Source organism: Accipiter gentilis, chromosome 26 (genome assembly GCF_929443795.1).
Source record: "Accipiter gentilis chromosome 26, bAccGen1.1, whole genome shotgun sequence".
Lineage (NCBI taxonomy): Eukaryota > Metazoa > Chordata > Aves > Accipitriformes > Accipitridae > Astur > Astur gentilis.
Window position 1 is genome coordinate 5086324 of NC_064905.1, and position 17836 is coordinate 5104159.

At 38.6% G+C, this 17836-nt stretch overlaps 2 protein-coding genes across 3 annotated transcripts in view; both read left to right on the forward strand.

The window, feature by feature from the left end:
• The window catches only part of SLIT3 (slit guidance ligand 3), a 536826-nt gene that overhangs the window by 286395 nt on the left and 232595 nt on the right, over positions 1-17836 (forward strand). For both annotated transcript variants that reach the window (XM_049829395.1, XM_049829396.1), the window contains one exon: positions 15577-15648. In XM_049829395.1, the coding sequence (XP_049685352.1) occupies positions 15577-15648 (72 nt within the window). The remainder of the gene's footprint in view (positions 1-15576; positions 15649-17836) is intronic.
• Positions 1-17836, forward strand: part of PANK3 (pantothenate kinase 3) — a 307492-nt gene that overhangs the window by 22961 nt on the left and 266695 nt on the right. The window lies entirely within an intron of this gene.

Below are 17836 nucleotides of genomic sequence, written 5' to 3' on the forward strand. Positions count from 1 at the left end.
TACTGCATCACTTTTTCTGGATAACACATTTACTATTTTTAATCTAGCTTCGTTAAAAAAAAAGTGATGAAAACACTGGTGCAAAACAGGTAAGTAAACGGATTCTTGTTTTCTCCAGAAGGCAATGACTTAGGCTCAAAAATTAATTTCAGTAATTGATTGGGGGACTAGATTTCCTACACCGCTCTTCCTTGACCACAAAATAAGATGGATGTCCCCCGTTCTTGACCCCACCTCAGCAAGGCTGCTGCTTGGCTATTGTCCGTCCTCAACTCAGCTGCAGCTCTCTGTGCGAGAGCAGAACTAGGTATTTAAAACAATTACAACGACGACAAAGCCTGTATAGTTTCTTGCCACATTTAGAGCACAGAAGGGAATCATTACGTTTCTCATTTCAGTAATTCAGTCTGTTATATGGCTGCACTATCTTGCAGTTGGGTGGCTCCATGAGATAAAATGGCCATAGGAAAAAGAAGCCACCCGCGATTCAGTTCAATTCAAAATTGTTATGCCTTGAAAGGAAAACATTTTTGGAGGAAAAAAATAATTAAACTGTAATGGTATAATTGTATTTTACAGTCTTTTCATCATAAATTGGTTTTACATGAACATATGTTCACTGTGTTTATACAGCAAGGGATATTATACAGTCATTTTAAACAGATAAATCACTGCATCATTTGAAAATTTCCTCAAAAGAAGCTCAGATCATGTAAATCCTACATGGATATTAAGAATATCCTGTGGAGCATCCTTGTTTTCTTTTTAAAAATCATGTTTGTGCTTGGATCTGCAGTGTTTTCCTCCAATGTAAAATAAGGATCTGACTCTAAGTGAAGCACAGAGGGAATCCTCAGGCACTCAAATATCTGTTGTGAGATTATTAGAAATAGTGTAAAGTTGATGATCTAGGTGCAAATCTGAGAATGGCTTTAGTAACATAGCTTCAAGGTAGGCAAGAATAAGAACCCTTTTGTTTAAGACTGGATGACATAGGGTGAATGCGAGATAGCGATATTGGAAAGGGCCATCAGATGATGGTCTCATTTGTACAACTGATTTCTGTTACCGAATATCGTTTTCCTCCACTTTTTTTCCTACCAAAAGCCTGTGGGATCTAATTTTGTGTTTGTTTACCCTTTGGTAGTCCCATAAATGTCAAAGAAACAAATGCGAGAACTCTATCTTCATGTGGAAGTAACCTCTGCTCCAGTCCTTTGTGGTTTTTTTTAAAGCTCTTTTTGGAGTTATTTTTCCAAATCATTGAACAGTAGTACAGTAACGCTACAATAATATGCATACACAGCTTGTCCAATGTGCTATTTTCACACTTGGAATTCTCCTTCCTTTCTTTTGTTTTACTAAGGAAAGTGAGGATTTCTTAGTTGTTCTTTTGAAGGAACGTGAGACTTCCAAGAATGATCATTTCCCTATATAATTCTGCCTCAATATCCTGTCAATCAGAAGGCAGTCATGATATGTTAATACTGGAATATAGAATGATGCTTTTCCAAAAAAAACCCCTCCAAACCCCCCCAAACCCTAGAATTTAACTCATTTAAACAGATAAGATAATGGGCTATATAAAACTGTGACGTGATGCACAAGATTTCTTAAGGCAAATGGTTTGCATTAAGATCCCCGTAAACAGTTCTTGCTGCATTTCCAGGTGCACAACATACGAGTCACGGCATCCAGTCTACTCGGTGCAACAAAACATTTTCATGCACATTAAAAATTGCTTGTCATAATGTGTGGTGGGAAATGGATCTTTCTGGTGTGAAAATTAGCTTTAGAAATCAGATTCTTTCTTTTTTTCTTTTTTTTTTCTTCCTTCTGCTTTCTTTTGTGACCCCTCAGTAGCCCTGTACGTGAGTTTCACCCTTGAACCTGCTTTATTTTGTATTTAATTTATACGCTTAAGCTCAGGTCATATGCAGCATCAGGTATTGATTAGGTCCTGCTTTTAAAACCAGTCTTATAAGGAAGATGACTGCTGCAAGGAGGTCAAGTGGTTTGCCTGGAATGATTCACTGAATAAGGGGGCTCGCATTTATCTGAACCGTTTTGGTGGGGGTTGTTTTGTTGGTGGGGGGGTTTTGTTTGGTTTTTAGCTCTCTGCCTTAAGCCCACATTGCTTTTCAAAGATGTGGCACTCTAACTTCTTGTGGAGCAGCTGGAAAGCATAATTAAGGGTTAACGTTCAGGCGCAGCGTGGGGTGGGGGGGAAAAGCAGCAAGCTCTTGCCAATAAGTTAGGCAAGCAGCACTCTCAGGAGAGTGACTGAGAAGGATGGGAGAAATGTACTGTGAAGCCAATTGTGCAGGTATCCTCTTTACCTACTTACAAAAGATTTGTTGCTTTGATTGCAAGAAAGAAAACTGTGGGGCAGGGCTTTTCTCTGGCCATTTTATTTAAGTGCTGTCACATTTCAGTATGAATTAGATGTTTGAGATTTTGTTTAAAGGGTCAGGTAAAGTAACTGGTATGCTCTTTTGATCCAAACTTGCTGCTTAATCCTACTAGAGAGTAAAAGTTTTCTTGCACATGACTGCCTTTTTGTTATGACAATCCTGGCAGAGGGAGCAGTTGGCTCTGCTATGAATATATTTATGGACTAATGTCAGGAAAAAATACTAATAAAAACCCACCACCTAGCAAGAAAAATTTCAAAGTCATATGGATTAAGTTAACTTTTAAGATTCATTGTTAATGGCTTCAGTTTTGTAAGGCTTGTAGAATCATTATTCAGTGGCTACTAAGTAAATGTGAATGAACGGTTTAGACATGTAGCCATTTATATTTAAGAAATCACAATGTCTGAGATGACCTGAAGGTTGATGTCTCATTAATTTCAAAATGAAATATTTTTCTTGAAAAAAAAATAAAAATAAAAAACTTAGCAATTTGTGGAGAAAAATATCGAAGTCTGTAACTTCTAGGAAAGTCTGTATATAAACCTGCTTCTGCAATATTTCCTGTTGATGTTAGATGTAATGTGTAAAAATTCATTAATAACACTAACTATATTTCTAATAATAAGCCATCTTCTGTCTATATCTATTTTTTGTCTTTTAAAATTGGAGATGCAGTTATTTCATGGTGCTCTTTTTACCAGTTTTAAATGGAATAATTCTTTCACATTTCTGTTCATTAGAAGTCCTGCATTTGAGATAAATACACACTTCTAAGTTACCTTACTCAAGTCTCCTGCAATTTGGGATAAAGCCCTTTGGAGGTGACCTGTCATCCTGTTTTTGCAATGCATGTTGCCTTGGAGACTATGGTTGTCCCTTGGTACTAGGATTTCTAAACTGTGAAGTTTCAGATCCAGGGTCAAGTTATTCCTTGTCCGGCAGTTAATCCCTCCAAGCGAATAGTGATCCAGAAGGAAAGCTGAAAGAAAGATTTCACCACCTTTTAGGCTGCTTTTAAGTTCTACCCAAGAGCTAAGCTTATCTGAGAAGATCAGGTACCGGTAGGGTTTTCTATTATATTTTACTTTCAAGTACTGCAATTCAGTAAAACACTAGTGCTGTTATAGATGTTTTACCTATATCTTTATAAAATCTACTTTGTGACAATAGTAACATTACCAATAACTCTATTGCATGTGAGTGGTATTCAGCACTTCTGATATAAACTCTCCCCGTTCTATGTTTTAGGTTGGTACTTTACATGTCCTGAGGCCAGGGAAGCATGTTTTAACTCCCAGTTCTATGTTTTAGGTTGGTACTTTACATGTCCTGAGGCCAGGGAAGCATGTTTTAATTTAGAAATGATGTAGGTTAGTGGAACTGGAAGTGTTGCGTTCAGTTCCTGAAATTTTGTAAAACCTCGTTATGCTGCTGACAGCTGTGCATCTGCAGGCCGGATGAATAAATATATTAAGGAGTGAGGGACTCAAATACTACAGCTATCACATAAATACCAAAAATAGTTGGATGGTATTTTCTTTTATGAATTAAAAGAAATAGACCTATGGTTTCAAGTAGGTGGAAAGAAACACTCCCTGGTGAATATGCGGAAGAGTTGTCCCATATGCTCTCTGCCCTGTTCCTGCAGGATATTTAGTAGTGCCACATTGATTTAGTAAACCATTGTTCAGAAAGTTAAAGATCTGCTAACAAAAAAAGAATGTAGTGATCCAAACATTTTGGGTACTTATGGTTCATATGGGTGTTCAAATAGGAACATTTGTTCCAAAATGCTTGTAAACATAAATCCGCTGGATGGATTGCTATCCTAACCCTGGGTGATAAACATTTCACAGATGACATGAATTTGGCTGGCATGAAAAAAATAAAACAAAAAGGCTTTTTTGTCAACTGTGATCCAGTTTGCTGTGTATTTCCATAGCACTTTTCAAAGTATTTAAAAATTAACGAAATTACTAGGTCCCCAGATAACCAAGAGCAACATTAGTTTTGGTTCCCATTTAATGTATCAGATCATTTATTTCCTTCCCCCCTTTGCCTTCCCCCCTTTGCCTTCCCCCCTTCGCCTTCCCCCCTTCGCCTTCCCCCCTTCGCCTTCCCCCCTTCGCCTTCCCCCCTTCCCTTCCCAAAAGCAGTTATTCTTTCCTAACCATTCTTGTTCTGTAGATGCCCCGTTAAGTGTTTGGGGCCTTCATTTGTGATGTGCAGGTGTTTCACTGACAGCATAGGGGAGTTTTGCAAGTGTTCCAGACCCGGTATAGACGTGGACAAAGGAGCTGCTGGCAGAGGAGAACGCAAGTCACAGAGGCATAGTTTGTGTGACATCTTTACGAAATATGTCATGGGACGATTAAGTTGAATATGGACAACTATTGGAGGAAGAAGAATGGGTCTTCAAATTCACGTATAACTGTCCAACAAACATTTCATGTCTGTGAGTGGACTTCGGCAATGCTGGTAATGAGAAGTCACCTTTAGGCTGGTCTGCTCGGGACTCTTGCACACAGGACTCTGAATGCACACAGAAATGAGGTTTCCTCCCCCATGGACCTCATCATATAGCAGACAGGGTAAGACAACACTCACATCTGTGAGTGAAAGGTTGTAAGTTTGGAGAAGGCTGTTTGGTGAAAGTTCAGCACTTTAAGCGTGTGCAAGTGTACGGCCCCAGAGCAGCCTCCAGTTGAAAGTCTTCCGTTCTGCAACTGCTCACAGCTTACCCACTTCCCTACACAAATGATTTCCTCATGTTTTGGGATTGCTGTGACAAAGGTGCTTTCACATTGCTAGTCTCCTAGCTCCCCGGTAAGGCAGGGACCCAGCACCCTCCCAGTCCTGAAGCCACTCTCAAGACAGACACTGCTTTTTCACTGAAGGATTTTCCCTGATTCAGAAATGCTGGTTTCTTTTTTGCACTCTGTTTGTCAAATATACCCCACTTTGTAACAGTAATGAAATGGCAGATTTTAGCGCCTATTTGAACCCTTACTAGTCTTTTCAGAGAAAGCAGAGTGTTATTTGCTTACTCGTATGTAAGTACATACACAAGTACTCACATATGAGTAAGCAGTAAGCAAATGTACTTATGTGTTACACATATAAGCACACAGAGTACCCAGAAAAGTGCAGAGTACTATTATTATGAACACAGTACAAATATAAATAAATATATAAAACTGCACAACAAAAGTCTACCCTTTCATCAAAGTTTTTGTAGTGTAAGTGGGTAATGCAGAAATCCAGAGCTCGTATTATCTTAACTTACTTGTTTGAAATCACATAGGAGAACAAGCAAATTTGGGGCAATGAAGTATAGAGTCAGACCATAAGAAGTAATTCCAGTGGGAATTTGGATGTGGAACTTGAAGTCATTGCCTTGAGTAGTGAGAATAAAGTTTGATGTAAATGCCTTAAAAGCTCAGAAACTTCAGGCTGAATTCTAATGTCTCTCTCCCACCCTTAACACTGACTCATCTAAACTTGCCCATATGCTTATCTAGTATTGATTACAAGTCAACCACAGACCTGACTTGCAAAATGAGATGTGATGCTAAGAAATGACAAATATAAAGACTCTTAAAAACAGAGAATCAGGACGTTGCAAGTGCATTGAAGCAACGACTGGAAAACAATTTTCAAACATTTTTATAGTATCCATTGCTGGCCTTATTTTATATCAGTAAGAGGGCAACAGCCTTAGGAGCATAGTTATATGATGTACTTGGGTCTGCTGCTCTTTTTCAGTAGGCCTGAGAAGTCACATACCTGCAAAGCACAGAAACATGTAATCAGAGTGAGGAGTCAGAATTTGGAGCTGCATGTGGACCTCAGCCATTTAGGAGCGTTTGCGTGTTAAAAACAAAATCTCTGACTTTGATAATGCCCGGACAGGTAGGCAGTGAACAAGACAAAGCTGTAGCTAAGCCAGATTGCTCCTTGTCTTAAAGTAATTGAAAACACTTATTTTTCATTGGTTATTTTTGAGTGGACAATTTTACAGCAGAAATGACTAGAATAATTTAAATTTCATGTCTCAAAGGTGAGTTGCTTTTGCCTCATCTGTATAAGAAAAAAGGGGTAAAACCAAACAAAAAACCTGGAAGCAGTCCCTCATACACCCTTCATCATCTAGAGCGCCACTTACCCTAAAATTGGAGCCCACAGCTGTATTAAAGATGAAATGGCCTGGTCTTTGGAACACCGTAGAAAAGCTTCCTAGCCTGTGCTAAGCAGGATCAGTACTGGAAACCTGTTTCAGAGTGATTTAAAACTAACGTAGCATCTTGAAATATGTAGTGTTCATTAACTATGCTCCAGTGGCTGTGGGTTTTAATTATTATTTTAGCACTTCTTGGATGTTGAGGAACTGAATATAACCACGTTAAAAAAAAATAATCCCCCAAACCAAAATGGGGCACTGAGATATTCAAAACTGTTCTTCCTTCTCCAGCTTTAACGGGCCATTTTTGGTTTTTTAAAACAGCGTGATAAACCAGGATCTGATTGAAAAATTTATTGGTGTGTTATACTAAGATACTACAGTTCATAATTGCAAGATGTGAATTGCTTGGGTATTGATCCACTAGGTATTAATACTAATTTTCTAATTTTTAAAAAAAGTCACCAAAGCACAAGAATCTTTACCGTTTTGACCAAATTTAGCAGCCACGTAACAAGGTTGACACTCTGCTGTGACTTTAGTCACAACATTTACTGTTTTGGTATTATTTCCTCCTAATTTTTGTCTTAAGAGCTAGAAAACATAAGTCATTGTATGACTGCAGGTCATAGAATTAATCTAATGTAATATGTGATTTCAAAGGGGACAGATGTCTGGAGATTGAATGTCAAGATTCCTTTTTGCTCTGTCATCTTCCTAACTGTGTAAAATAGGTGCTTCTGGTGTCTGGCCCTTGGGCGCGTTTACCTTCGCTTAATTGCCGAGGTCTATTGCATTTGCTCTCTGCCACAACCTCTATCTTGTCATGTAATTTTCATGTTTGCTGAAAAAGTCTAAGCCTCTTAGAGGCACGAGAGCCCCAGCTTTCCTCTCAGAGCTGAATTTAGTAAATTATTAATAATAAAAATGTGTAAACAACGAAACAGCAGAATTAATACGATTTTTGCTAAGTGACCCTGTTAAATAACCACCTTGCTTTCCCACATCCCGCCCTTTATCCTGGCAGTACATGTGGGCATCGTTAGCCCCTTCTCCCGATAAGCTCCGCGCAGCCCCGTGCTGCCTGAGCTCCCGCCGGCAGGAGCCGGGCACCCAGGCAGTTCCACGGAAACCCTTCGGTGGTGTCCTCGAGGCAGCAGTAACTTCATCTGTGTCCAGAACGTCTCCTGTCCTGCGCCGGGGATAAGAACCAGCAGAGCAATAACCCTGCCTTGTTGCGTCACTCTGTAGAGCTTCTTGCCCTCCTCTGGCCTACTGAAGCTGCGTTTTAGGAATACTGGTACCTCCCAACAAATGTTGTCTGTCTTTGACAACTGACAGCTTATACAAATTTTAATATTAAGGGATGAAGCATTCTGTAGCTTGCTTTTTTAAGTTTTGATCCTGCAATGAATTTGTTACTACACGGAACATATGCACAGAATCATTTTCAAGGGAAAAATGTATGCTGCTATATCGATCTGCCGTAACAGCTAGCCTGCGGAGGCTTATTTGGTTTTCCTTCAAAATGAGCATGACTTATGTGCTATTAGTTCCATGTAAATAATACCATGATGGCACACGAGCCTATATAAACCTTGACCTTGCTTATAGTACGCATCTTGGCGCGTGCCTCAGGCAGCAGGGCCATCGGGGGCTGCCCACGGTGCAGGCGCAGCCGTGGGGCTGTCCTCAAGGAGGGCCGCGGGCATGGGCAGCCTCGTCCCTGCAGGGTTGCTGTACCTGTGTCTTCCTTACGGCACCACACAGGGACGCTGAAGGGGAGGAAGGGGCTCAAGGTTTGATGGAAGTGATGGCCAGGGATGGCCACAAACGTGTAAACAGAGGTAACTTCCAGCCATTATTGCAGGTCAGGGCTGGAAAGTAGCAGTTACTTCGTGATCCTATTCCACCTGCAGCAGCTAGGTGGATGCTAACCTTCTGCACCTCCTCTGCCTCATGCTCTTTGTAAATTACGCGTTTCTACTAATTATTTAGATTAAATATCTGTGTATTGTTTTCTATATAAGTGCCTTAGTTTCACATTTTCCAGTTTCATAGGAGCATCCCTAATGATATGATTTCCTATTAATATTCCTAATATGATTCCCTAGTATGATTTCTTATTAATAAGGTGAATGATTAGTGGAACCTTTTGGAATTAGAACTTTCCTTTACATGTGCTATTTGATACTTGTCAACTGAAAATAACAATAAATAAAACAAAAATTGAATAAGTGCAAACCTTCTGAAAATGTAAAAAAACTCTATAGTAAATAAGTTTTGTATTCTCTAACACCCATTTTATCTTTCTCATTTCTTCCCCTTTTCCCCTTTGGGGCTGTAGCGGAGGAGAACAACAGATGGTTATCAGTCAAGAGTAACTAGGGAAACCGCAAAACCTGCCCCAATTGCTATGGAGACAGCCATTTCTGTGCTTGGTATGCACTATTTGTTACATCAGCAACCAGAGAGAGTTAAAAAAAGAAAAAAAAAAATTGTTCTAAACCCCTTGATATTGAAAGAAGATCTTGGATTTGTGTGTATTTATCCATGTCGGAGGAGGCAGGAGTAATCTACATGTTCATTTGCCACTTAAGTTTTGTATTAAGCTAATATGATGTCTACTTTTGACAGCAACATTTTGAATTGTGAGTTAATATCATAAAAAAACTTAGAATAAATACTTAATACTTTTGAATAGTCTGGGCAGTAATTATTTACAAACAGCTCTTCCCCTCCAAATCAGATATCCCTCCCTCCTTATTTAACAACCTGACAACATAGGTCGGGTATGAAAACTGAAGACAGAGAATATGACACTGCCCAACTATGTCATGCAGATGAGCTGTTTCTGCACAATGCTTCGACCATAGCTTTTGGCAACACCGCATCTTTAGGAAACAAAACAAGAAAAAAAAAAAAAAAAAAAAAGGAATTTTGGAACATTTGTAAAAATCCCAGAGGGAGATTTCAGCTTGATCACAGCAGCTCTGTCATTTGTTTTGCACCACCAATTTACTCCACTTGAAAATTATTTTGATGTTGAATTCAATGTATCAATTCTTTAAATTTTCTGATACAAGCAAGCTTTTATAGAATGATTTTAGTAAAGCATCAATAAAGAGTGAAAATTAAACATGAAAAATGCATTAAAAGCTACTTTGAAACAACTTTATATTCTTTCAATTTAATTGAATTTAGTATTACTTCAAAGGACCGTCTATTACCATTTATGGTGCTTCCTTATCAATTTAATTTAAGGATAAGGACTTTAGGTTAGTATGTGAGAAATTTTACATAGATGTATTGGTGTTACTTTCCTTTGAAATTTTAATATTCTTAACATTATATAAGGACTGGTTTGGAGGCTGGACAATAAATGTTATAGAGTGTCTCTCTAATTCTTACAGGTTATGGAAAAACTTCAGTACTAGGGTATAAACTTTATGGGAAAGTGATGGCATAAACCCAGCAGTTTATATTAGAAAAAAGAACTGAAAAGGTTTGGGAAAAATGTTGTCCGAACTGAGGTTCTTTTGGAGATGAAATTAACAAAATTAATTTTTTTTAACAACAATTCTATAATAAGTTACAGTGAATTTACCTTCCAGTGAAATGGCTATTGAAAATTCCTTTAAATACTTTAATAATACAAAAACTTTAATATGGATACTTCTGGTTAAATATGCAAGTCTTTTATTTATGAGGAAATGGCTCTTGCTTAATCTCAGATCTATAACAGTAGATATTTGTAGCAGTGGTAATTTCATATCTGTAACAGTAGAGCTTTCTTAAATATGCAACTATTCTAACACTTCTTTTTATGCTAAATGTGCTAAACATAAAATATAAGAAACAAAGAAATCTGAAAAGTATTTATTACAGTACTTGTTAATACAGGCTTTTATTTAAACATTTAACTAGATTCTGGATAAAATATAGAAAGAGGTTATAGTAATTAAAGTACCATCATAGTATAATTAAAAACCAGATTAACACTTGAGCTCTGCAGTGGCCTTGGTAGTGTTTGTAAATGGAAGAAAAAAAAATCCCTCTGAAACAAAGAACAAAACACTGATTATGTAGTTCATTACTGTGAAATGTTGATGCTTGAAGGACCTCTTCTTCATGAATGTGAGTATGGCTAATTGCAGAAAATATATTGAAAGCTTTTATATATGGCATCAGCCTAGTTGGTGTACTATGAAGAAACATTTCTAGTAATATAAATGGAGTGTTTTAAATATTAACTAACTTCTAATGTTAGTAAAAGATTAGATTATTTTGGTATTGGAAAATTTCACCCTGGATGAATTAAATTCTTTAATGTTTCCGAACAGTTTGGGTTGGGGTTTTGGGGGGTTTTGGGGTTTTTTTTTTTTTTTTTTTTTTTTAATCTTCAATCTAGTAGCTTGATGAAAATTATATCAGCTTTGTTGCTGGGGATTTTTATCTCTCAAATACATTTGAAAACTAAATATTCCTTATTGTTGTGAGCAAAACCTCCAAGCCTTAGTATTTAGAGGATTATTTCAAATGGCAAAAGAATATCAACATTGTAAAATCCTATTCCTTCCAAATGTTATTTGAAATTTAACTCTCATGTATGATAGATAATGTACAAATCTAAATGGATAAGCTGGAGTTATACTCTGTCAGAGGAATTGTGTTTTAAATAGTTAAAGCGGTGTCTTGGCCAAACCATAGACTGTCCAGTGATGTAAATCTATTAGGATGCAGTGTTATTTCTCATTTCATAGAAAGGTGATTTGCGTCTAAGGTTTTTTTCTTTAAAGCATCAATTTTAAAGATAGACGATGATCAATCAGTTGCATATAATTTAGTCACATAATTTTCCTGTTTTTTAATAAAAACTGAGACTAGCTATTGAGTCATGGTTAGAGTCAGATTATAATAATACATACGGCATTATGTGTTATAGCTCTACCATATGAAAGATGCCTTTTTCTCCAAATAGTTTTATAAATTCTCGCATCATTTATAAGCATTTGTCTCTGTCACATTTCACCTAAATCCCATATACCCATTCAATATTTTCCTTGCTTGAGTGTTTTGCTCCTTTCTCTGCGATCTTCCGGTATCAGTCTTTGTATCTATTAGTATTGTCTGGTGTTAATTGCCTGTCACGGAGATCTCGGATCCCTGGAGCCTCTTAGTTGAGGTCAGAGTAGGTAATTCAATCACATGCGAGCTGCTGGGTTTCCCAGGCTGGGATCTCGGCTCACTGATGTTGGAGCAAGAACCCTTCTGACAACATCACCGAGACCAAGTCCAGTGCTTTGTGTCTAATGCAGGAGAGATTAGGCATTTCACCCAAACATTTTCACCCAAATAAAAGTTAGATATCTATCTAACTTAGCAAAAACTTGGAATTTCAAAGTTTGGCAGTGTTTGTTTGTGCCTTGGCTTGTAGCTCTTATCATGTGCCATATGTATTGTACAGCTATTTCACACAGCTTGGTTATTGCGGTTTCAGTCATCCTATAGCCTCTTAAATATAGAGGCTCACTTTTTCTGCGTGAGAACCCTTATTTTCTTCAGAGGCAGTTGAATCACTTGGTAGTTTTAGATAAACTCTGAGCCTAGTGCTGTATTCTTTCAAAAGGCAGGAATGGAGGTATAAAAAGTGCCTTTGTCCATTTTAGAATGGTGTCTTAAATATGTGAGTTTGTGTTGTCTGACCTTTTTTCACCATTACATTACACTATTACATGCATAACATCCTGTTTGTAATATTGAGGAGAAAAAGATCTTCTAGAAAGGGTATGAACACTGTCAAATAGAGATGGCATTTAAATCTGAATAAATGCTTCTGCTGACTGAGACCATTTCTTAAATTTACCTGTAAGCCTGGAGCAGCTGATCTGTGTCTCAGGTAGCAGTGCTGTGTGCGTGTGTGTGAGTGTTCCAGTCAGAAGGCAGCGATGAAGAAGTGGGAGCAGTGTCGCATGTTCCTCAAGGAAATACTTGTGCCACCTGTTCTGAACTACTGATTTTGCTAAATTTTTTTTAAAGTTGATTTTTTTACTTTCTCTGCATATGATGCTTTTTATTCCGGTAAGACATTCTTCTCAACAAATGTTGCGTGTACAGCTTACCCACTTTGAGTATGTGATCTGGCTGCTAACCCACATCACAGGATTTTTGTTTTGTCTTCACAGGTATAAAAGTATGTGTTGAACACCTGTCTTTGCCTTTCTCTAAGGCTTTACCTGAAGTTTTCTCAAAACTTCAAAGTAACACATTGTCTTGGAAGGAGGACATCGTTTAGACTTTAAACTCTCAAATTTCTAGTCTCTGCTTAACCACTCACCAGGGTGCTGTACAGAAGCAAAGAAATAGAATTTCCATCTTTACCCATGGAGAAATAAATGGGGAGGCGAAGGGTCTCAAAACCAGTCATGCCTAATTTTAAGACAACTAATAGTTCTTTTAAGAAGAAACTTATGCTTAAACACCGATGTGAATGTTTTGGTGTGACAGATATCAGGAAACATAAGCTCCGTTACAAAGAAGCATTAAACGTGTGGATGTCACCCAGAGACTCTTCAGATTTAGTTAATGGGGCACACAGAATCAGGGTGTATCTCTAATGAATATTTTCCCCATTTACTGACTATCCTGCTAAGTGTGTGTCTTCCGGGCATCTAGAAGTTTCCCTTGCTGTTGTCCTGTGGTTGAATCACACAGACTAAACTTGGTTGTTAGCATTAGCGTGAGTGGACCTATAGAAATATGATTAAGATTGTCATTACGCTTTTTCAACAAAAACCAATCTATGAGAGTAGCATTTTTTTAAAAACCCAACACACCGCATATGAAGCCCTTTAATCAGAAGACTTTGTGACTAGCATACTGGGTTTATTTGCTTATTTTAGTGTATTTGGCAGAAAAATCAATATTATAGTATAACTCAAATAAAAATAGGCAATATATAGTACTTCCCATAGAAGAAGAGATGTGATTCTCAAGTTGCGCCTGATCTCTCTTCATCGTGCTAGCATGTGCCAACTTTACGCTTAATAAAGCCAACTGAAGTGTAAAGTACTTAGTCATGCAACCAGCATTATATTTAACTCATTTTAAGTTCATTCTTCCTGAAATGCACCATCCTTTCTGTTTGAGCAACAAATTTTTAACAACCCACACAATTAAACAGGGATCTTGGGAAAAGCCACTCAGCAGCCGCGGGTCCTCCCAGCAGTCAAAAATATATAGTTTTTAGCAACTTTGCTAGGTGGTGGGAGTAATGGAGAGAACATAAATAAATATGTGTGTATATATTTATATACATATGTATATATACTATGCATCAACTCTTATGGTACAAGAAAATCCATTTTGGATGATTGTACATCCTGGTATCTGTCAGTATGGGAGACATTGCTCAAGTTTTGCCAAATTCAGCATGTTCTCCAAAAGTACAAGAGTTATGAGAAACCTTAGCTGGGCTTTACGCTTGCTAAGTTTTTTAGTAGACCTTATAGCGTGCCTGGTTTTTCATGCACTGTAAATCATAAAAAACATGATGTTCATCAAGACTAGGCTACATTACAAGGGTTAAGTTTCTCATAGTCTTCAAATATACACATATTCAAGATGGTCAATATTTGTAGATCAAACTTGGTATTTAAAGGGGTGCATAAAGGTTTTATTTGCTCTGTCTGTACTTTATTGTTGTATAATAAGAAAGCTATGAAAAGTGTCTATTTGGACCAAAAATTAAGTACAGCAAATAGTTGAAGTTGGTAAAACTAGACAAGTATATTATACATATATATAGTAATATATTTGCTATCTCTGCATATATATTTATTATTTTTTAATAGCAACCAGAAACTGCAATGCAATCTTGGTATATTTGTTCATGATAATTTACACACACAGAACAAATGGTCCCTGCCTCACCAAATCTCAAGTTTATGGTGGGCAAAGGACAGTATAATATAGTCGGGAGCCTGCATCTATTTTTTTCACGAAATGCAGATATTGTACTTACATGTGGGCAGGTACATAATTTTATTTAAGGGATCAGGTGTCAGAAAATGTAATCACTGAATTTTAAATTACAAGTTACAACTTTAATTTTCTAAGGAAAAGGGACAGATGTAGCTGTACTGCTATATCCACACATATATTGTAAAATATATTTAAATCGTACGTATGCAGGGAGACAAATGAGAGAACTCCACCGTCCAAATATTAAATTACGCATTTTGAAGCAAAATAGTGTTTTAAGTGTATGTGTGTATAATGCTTTCTGTCACCGGATTGCTCTCCCTGATGCAGTTAGACAGAATCTGTATTTAGTCAGAAATCTTTCAATAGAATGGGCTACCAGATGGGACCAGTAACAATGCAGAGAGGCATCGAACCACCACAGACATTTGGTGCTTAGAATAATAAAAAGACTATAAAATTAGATTAGTTGAGTCTAATTTGGAATTGGTATATTCCCTATGCACTCTCACAGCTCTTGGGCAGATAAAGCCTGGAGATTTAGTACTGTCAGGACAGAGGACTCCAACTTCCAGTAAAAGAAAAAAGGCATTCTGGGAGGTCACGGAGGGCAGCACAGTGACCTCCAATGATTTACAGGCCTTTAGCTTAATGAAATTGTTTCAGTGACATGACGGTAAAAGCTCATAATGGATTGGATGCCCTAATGTAATGAAATTACTCCCTTCTGCCTTTAAAAAAAAAAAAAAAAAAAAAGGCGCAATTAATATTTACTGAGACCTGACAGGCTTCAGTGTGCGGTAGCGTGCAGCGCTGTCAGACAGCAGCGAGCAGAGCCAGAGCAGCGTGGCAGCCGAGCAGCCCTGCGCCGGGTGGCGAGCAGGCGCTGCGAGGGGGTGGAGGGACACCTCGGTGACGGGGAAGCCCCCGACCTGGCGCTCCGAGGCAGTTCTGCCCGTACCAGCCAGCCTTCATCCTCTCCCTTCCTTTCTGCAGGCAACTGGACAACAACCAGATCAGCTGCATCGAAGATGGAGCCTTCCGAGCCCTGCGCGACCTGGAGATCCTGTGAGTTGACTTGGTGCTGTGCCGGGGCGGCGGGGGGGCGGCTCTCCCCGTGCTGCAGTGCTGGGCGAACCTGGGGGCTTGGTCTCCATCCTTCCCACCTCGGAGCGGTGGTGGAGGTAGCAAAGTGAAATCTCACACTTCCCCCAGGCTGGGGTTACTGCTGATTAAACCACAATAGACGACTTCTCTGCTGCCGCTCCTGAGGAGCAGGGATATTGCCGTGCTCGCTGCCGTGAGGAACAGATGGGGTTCAGCAGTATTCAAAGTGCGTCCGATGTATGCTCTGCAGCCAGAAACCTGGCCAGGTCTGCGTAATGTCGAGTGGCGGATAGGTAGCAGGTTCGTGGGGAACAATATTATGAGATATCTGACAATTGCCCTAGACAAAAAGCTGTTTAAAAGGTGTTTGGTATGTAAGAGGGAGGAGAGACGGGCGTTTGGCAGGCTTGTTCAGTGCAGTCATTGGCTTTTGGGGAGGATCCTTCTCTGAGGGCTGAAATAACACCACGTTGTGCTCTTCATGTACCACAAACTTTACACGTCGGCTGTTAAAGCTGCAGCACAGACCAAAAAAAGAAAAACAGGATTTGACAATGAAAGCTGACTCTAACAGAGAAAAAGCACATTAGATTTAGAGCACCGTCATTGTAATGTAAAATCCAATATTACCCAGAGCTCAGTATCTGAGCAGATAATTTGCTTATTACTAATAGTTACTTGTTCACTTAGAGACCTTTTCTGGAATAGGTTTTGACTGTATGAACTGATGTAAAGCTTTCCCTGTTACCTGAAAGTTAATACTGCAAAGCTGAAAGCGTTAATACTTGTGAAAGCACACAGTCCTAAGCCAAAATGGAGAGGGAGCGGGGAGGGGGAGACATGACCCCTCCAAAATGCAAACCCTCAGCATCTGAACTGGAGTTAATACTGGTCCAGCACTGAAACAATATACACTTGAACACAGCAGGGAAGGGCTGCTCAGACTGCTGAAAAGCTTGCCCTTAAATAACATGGTATGAAACAGCAAATGGTACATGGTTGAATTAAGCACCCGCCTCACAGTCCTGTCACCTGGAGGTTCAGCAGACTTAAGACACCGTCTTTGGCTTCTGAGAAGAGGCAAAACAACAGGCTTTATAGATGGTGCTGTGCCACGCGTCACAGTGGGTTTGAATACATCTGTGATAATATAGGGAATTCTTCCCCAAGGGCTCTACCCACCTTGTAGTGATGCTCAAAGGAGTTTTGCCATCAGTTTCAGCAGAAGCAAGTTCAGCTTTCTGAGGGACTTTGGAGTGGTAGCTGTACATGTTTGTCTGTCACCGTCAGCTGAGATACCTTTGGCCCCTCTCTCTCCCAGGCTGGAATATTGGTATTGATCAGATAGCGTGTGTTGCTTATATTGAGCTAACAGTAGGTATCTGCAGAGTTTCTTATCTGGGAACTTATGCTATCAAGAGTATTGTTTGAATTCTATATTAATAGCACTTTTCAGGAAAAGTCGTGTGTTACCACTATAAAGTTTTACTTGTCTGTCAGATTGAAAAGTCTACTGTGTGGTGAAAGAAAGGAAGAAAAAAACTGCAGGAACGCCTACAAAATTGACTTTCTTTTTTTTTTTTCTTTTTTTTTTTTGATGGACTGATTTTCCATATCTGTGGAGAGTGAATCAGTCCTCCACTGACAGTAGACTGTGCTATAACTTTCACTAAAATAGGCTGGACAATAAATAGAGCCTTTTTTGTAATATACGGAGTTCTGCAGGCTCTGAAAAAGTTGCTGGGAATGCATGCCCTCTCCCCAGGATGTAGTAAATGTTGAATTAGTTTATTTACCTCTCTGAGTTTAATTGATTAATTCTATGCCAGTTATTTGTGGGTGGGAGGAGAGGAGGATATATAAAATACATCATAATCAGTTCTGTAATGCATTTTTAATTTTCAGCACAGACATACTGCTACAGGAAAAATCAATCTTAATTCTAACAGATGAGAAAATATCTTGATAGTATCTATTTCTAAAGGTATTTTTCTTGCAGTCACAAAATGTGAGTTTTATACTTCCAACCTAATCTGAATTTTTTCCCAAGTTTTTCTTCAAAGAAAGTTTAAGCATTTAATCTATCAAAATAAATTTGCTCATGCCCTAGAGAATATCATATCCTCAGGTGTAAAACAGTCATAAATGT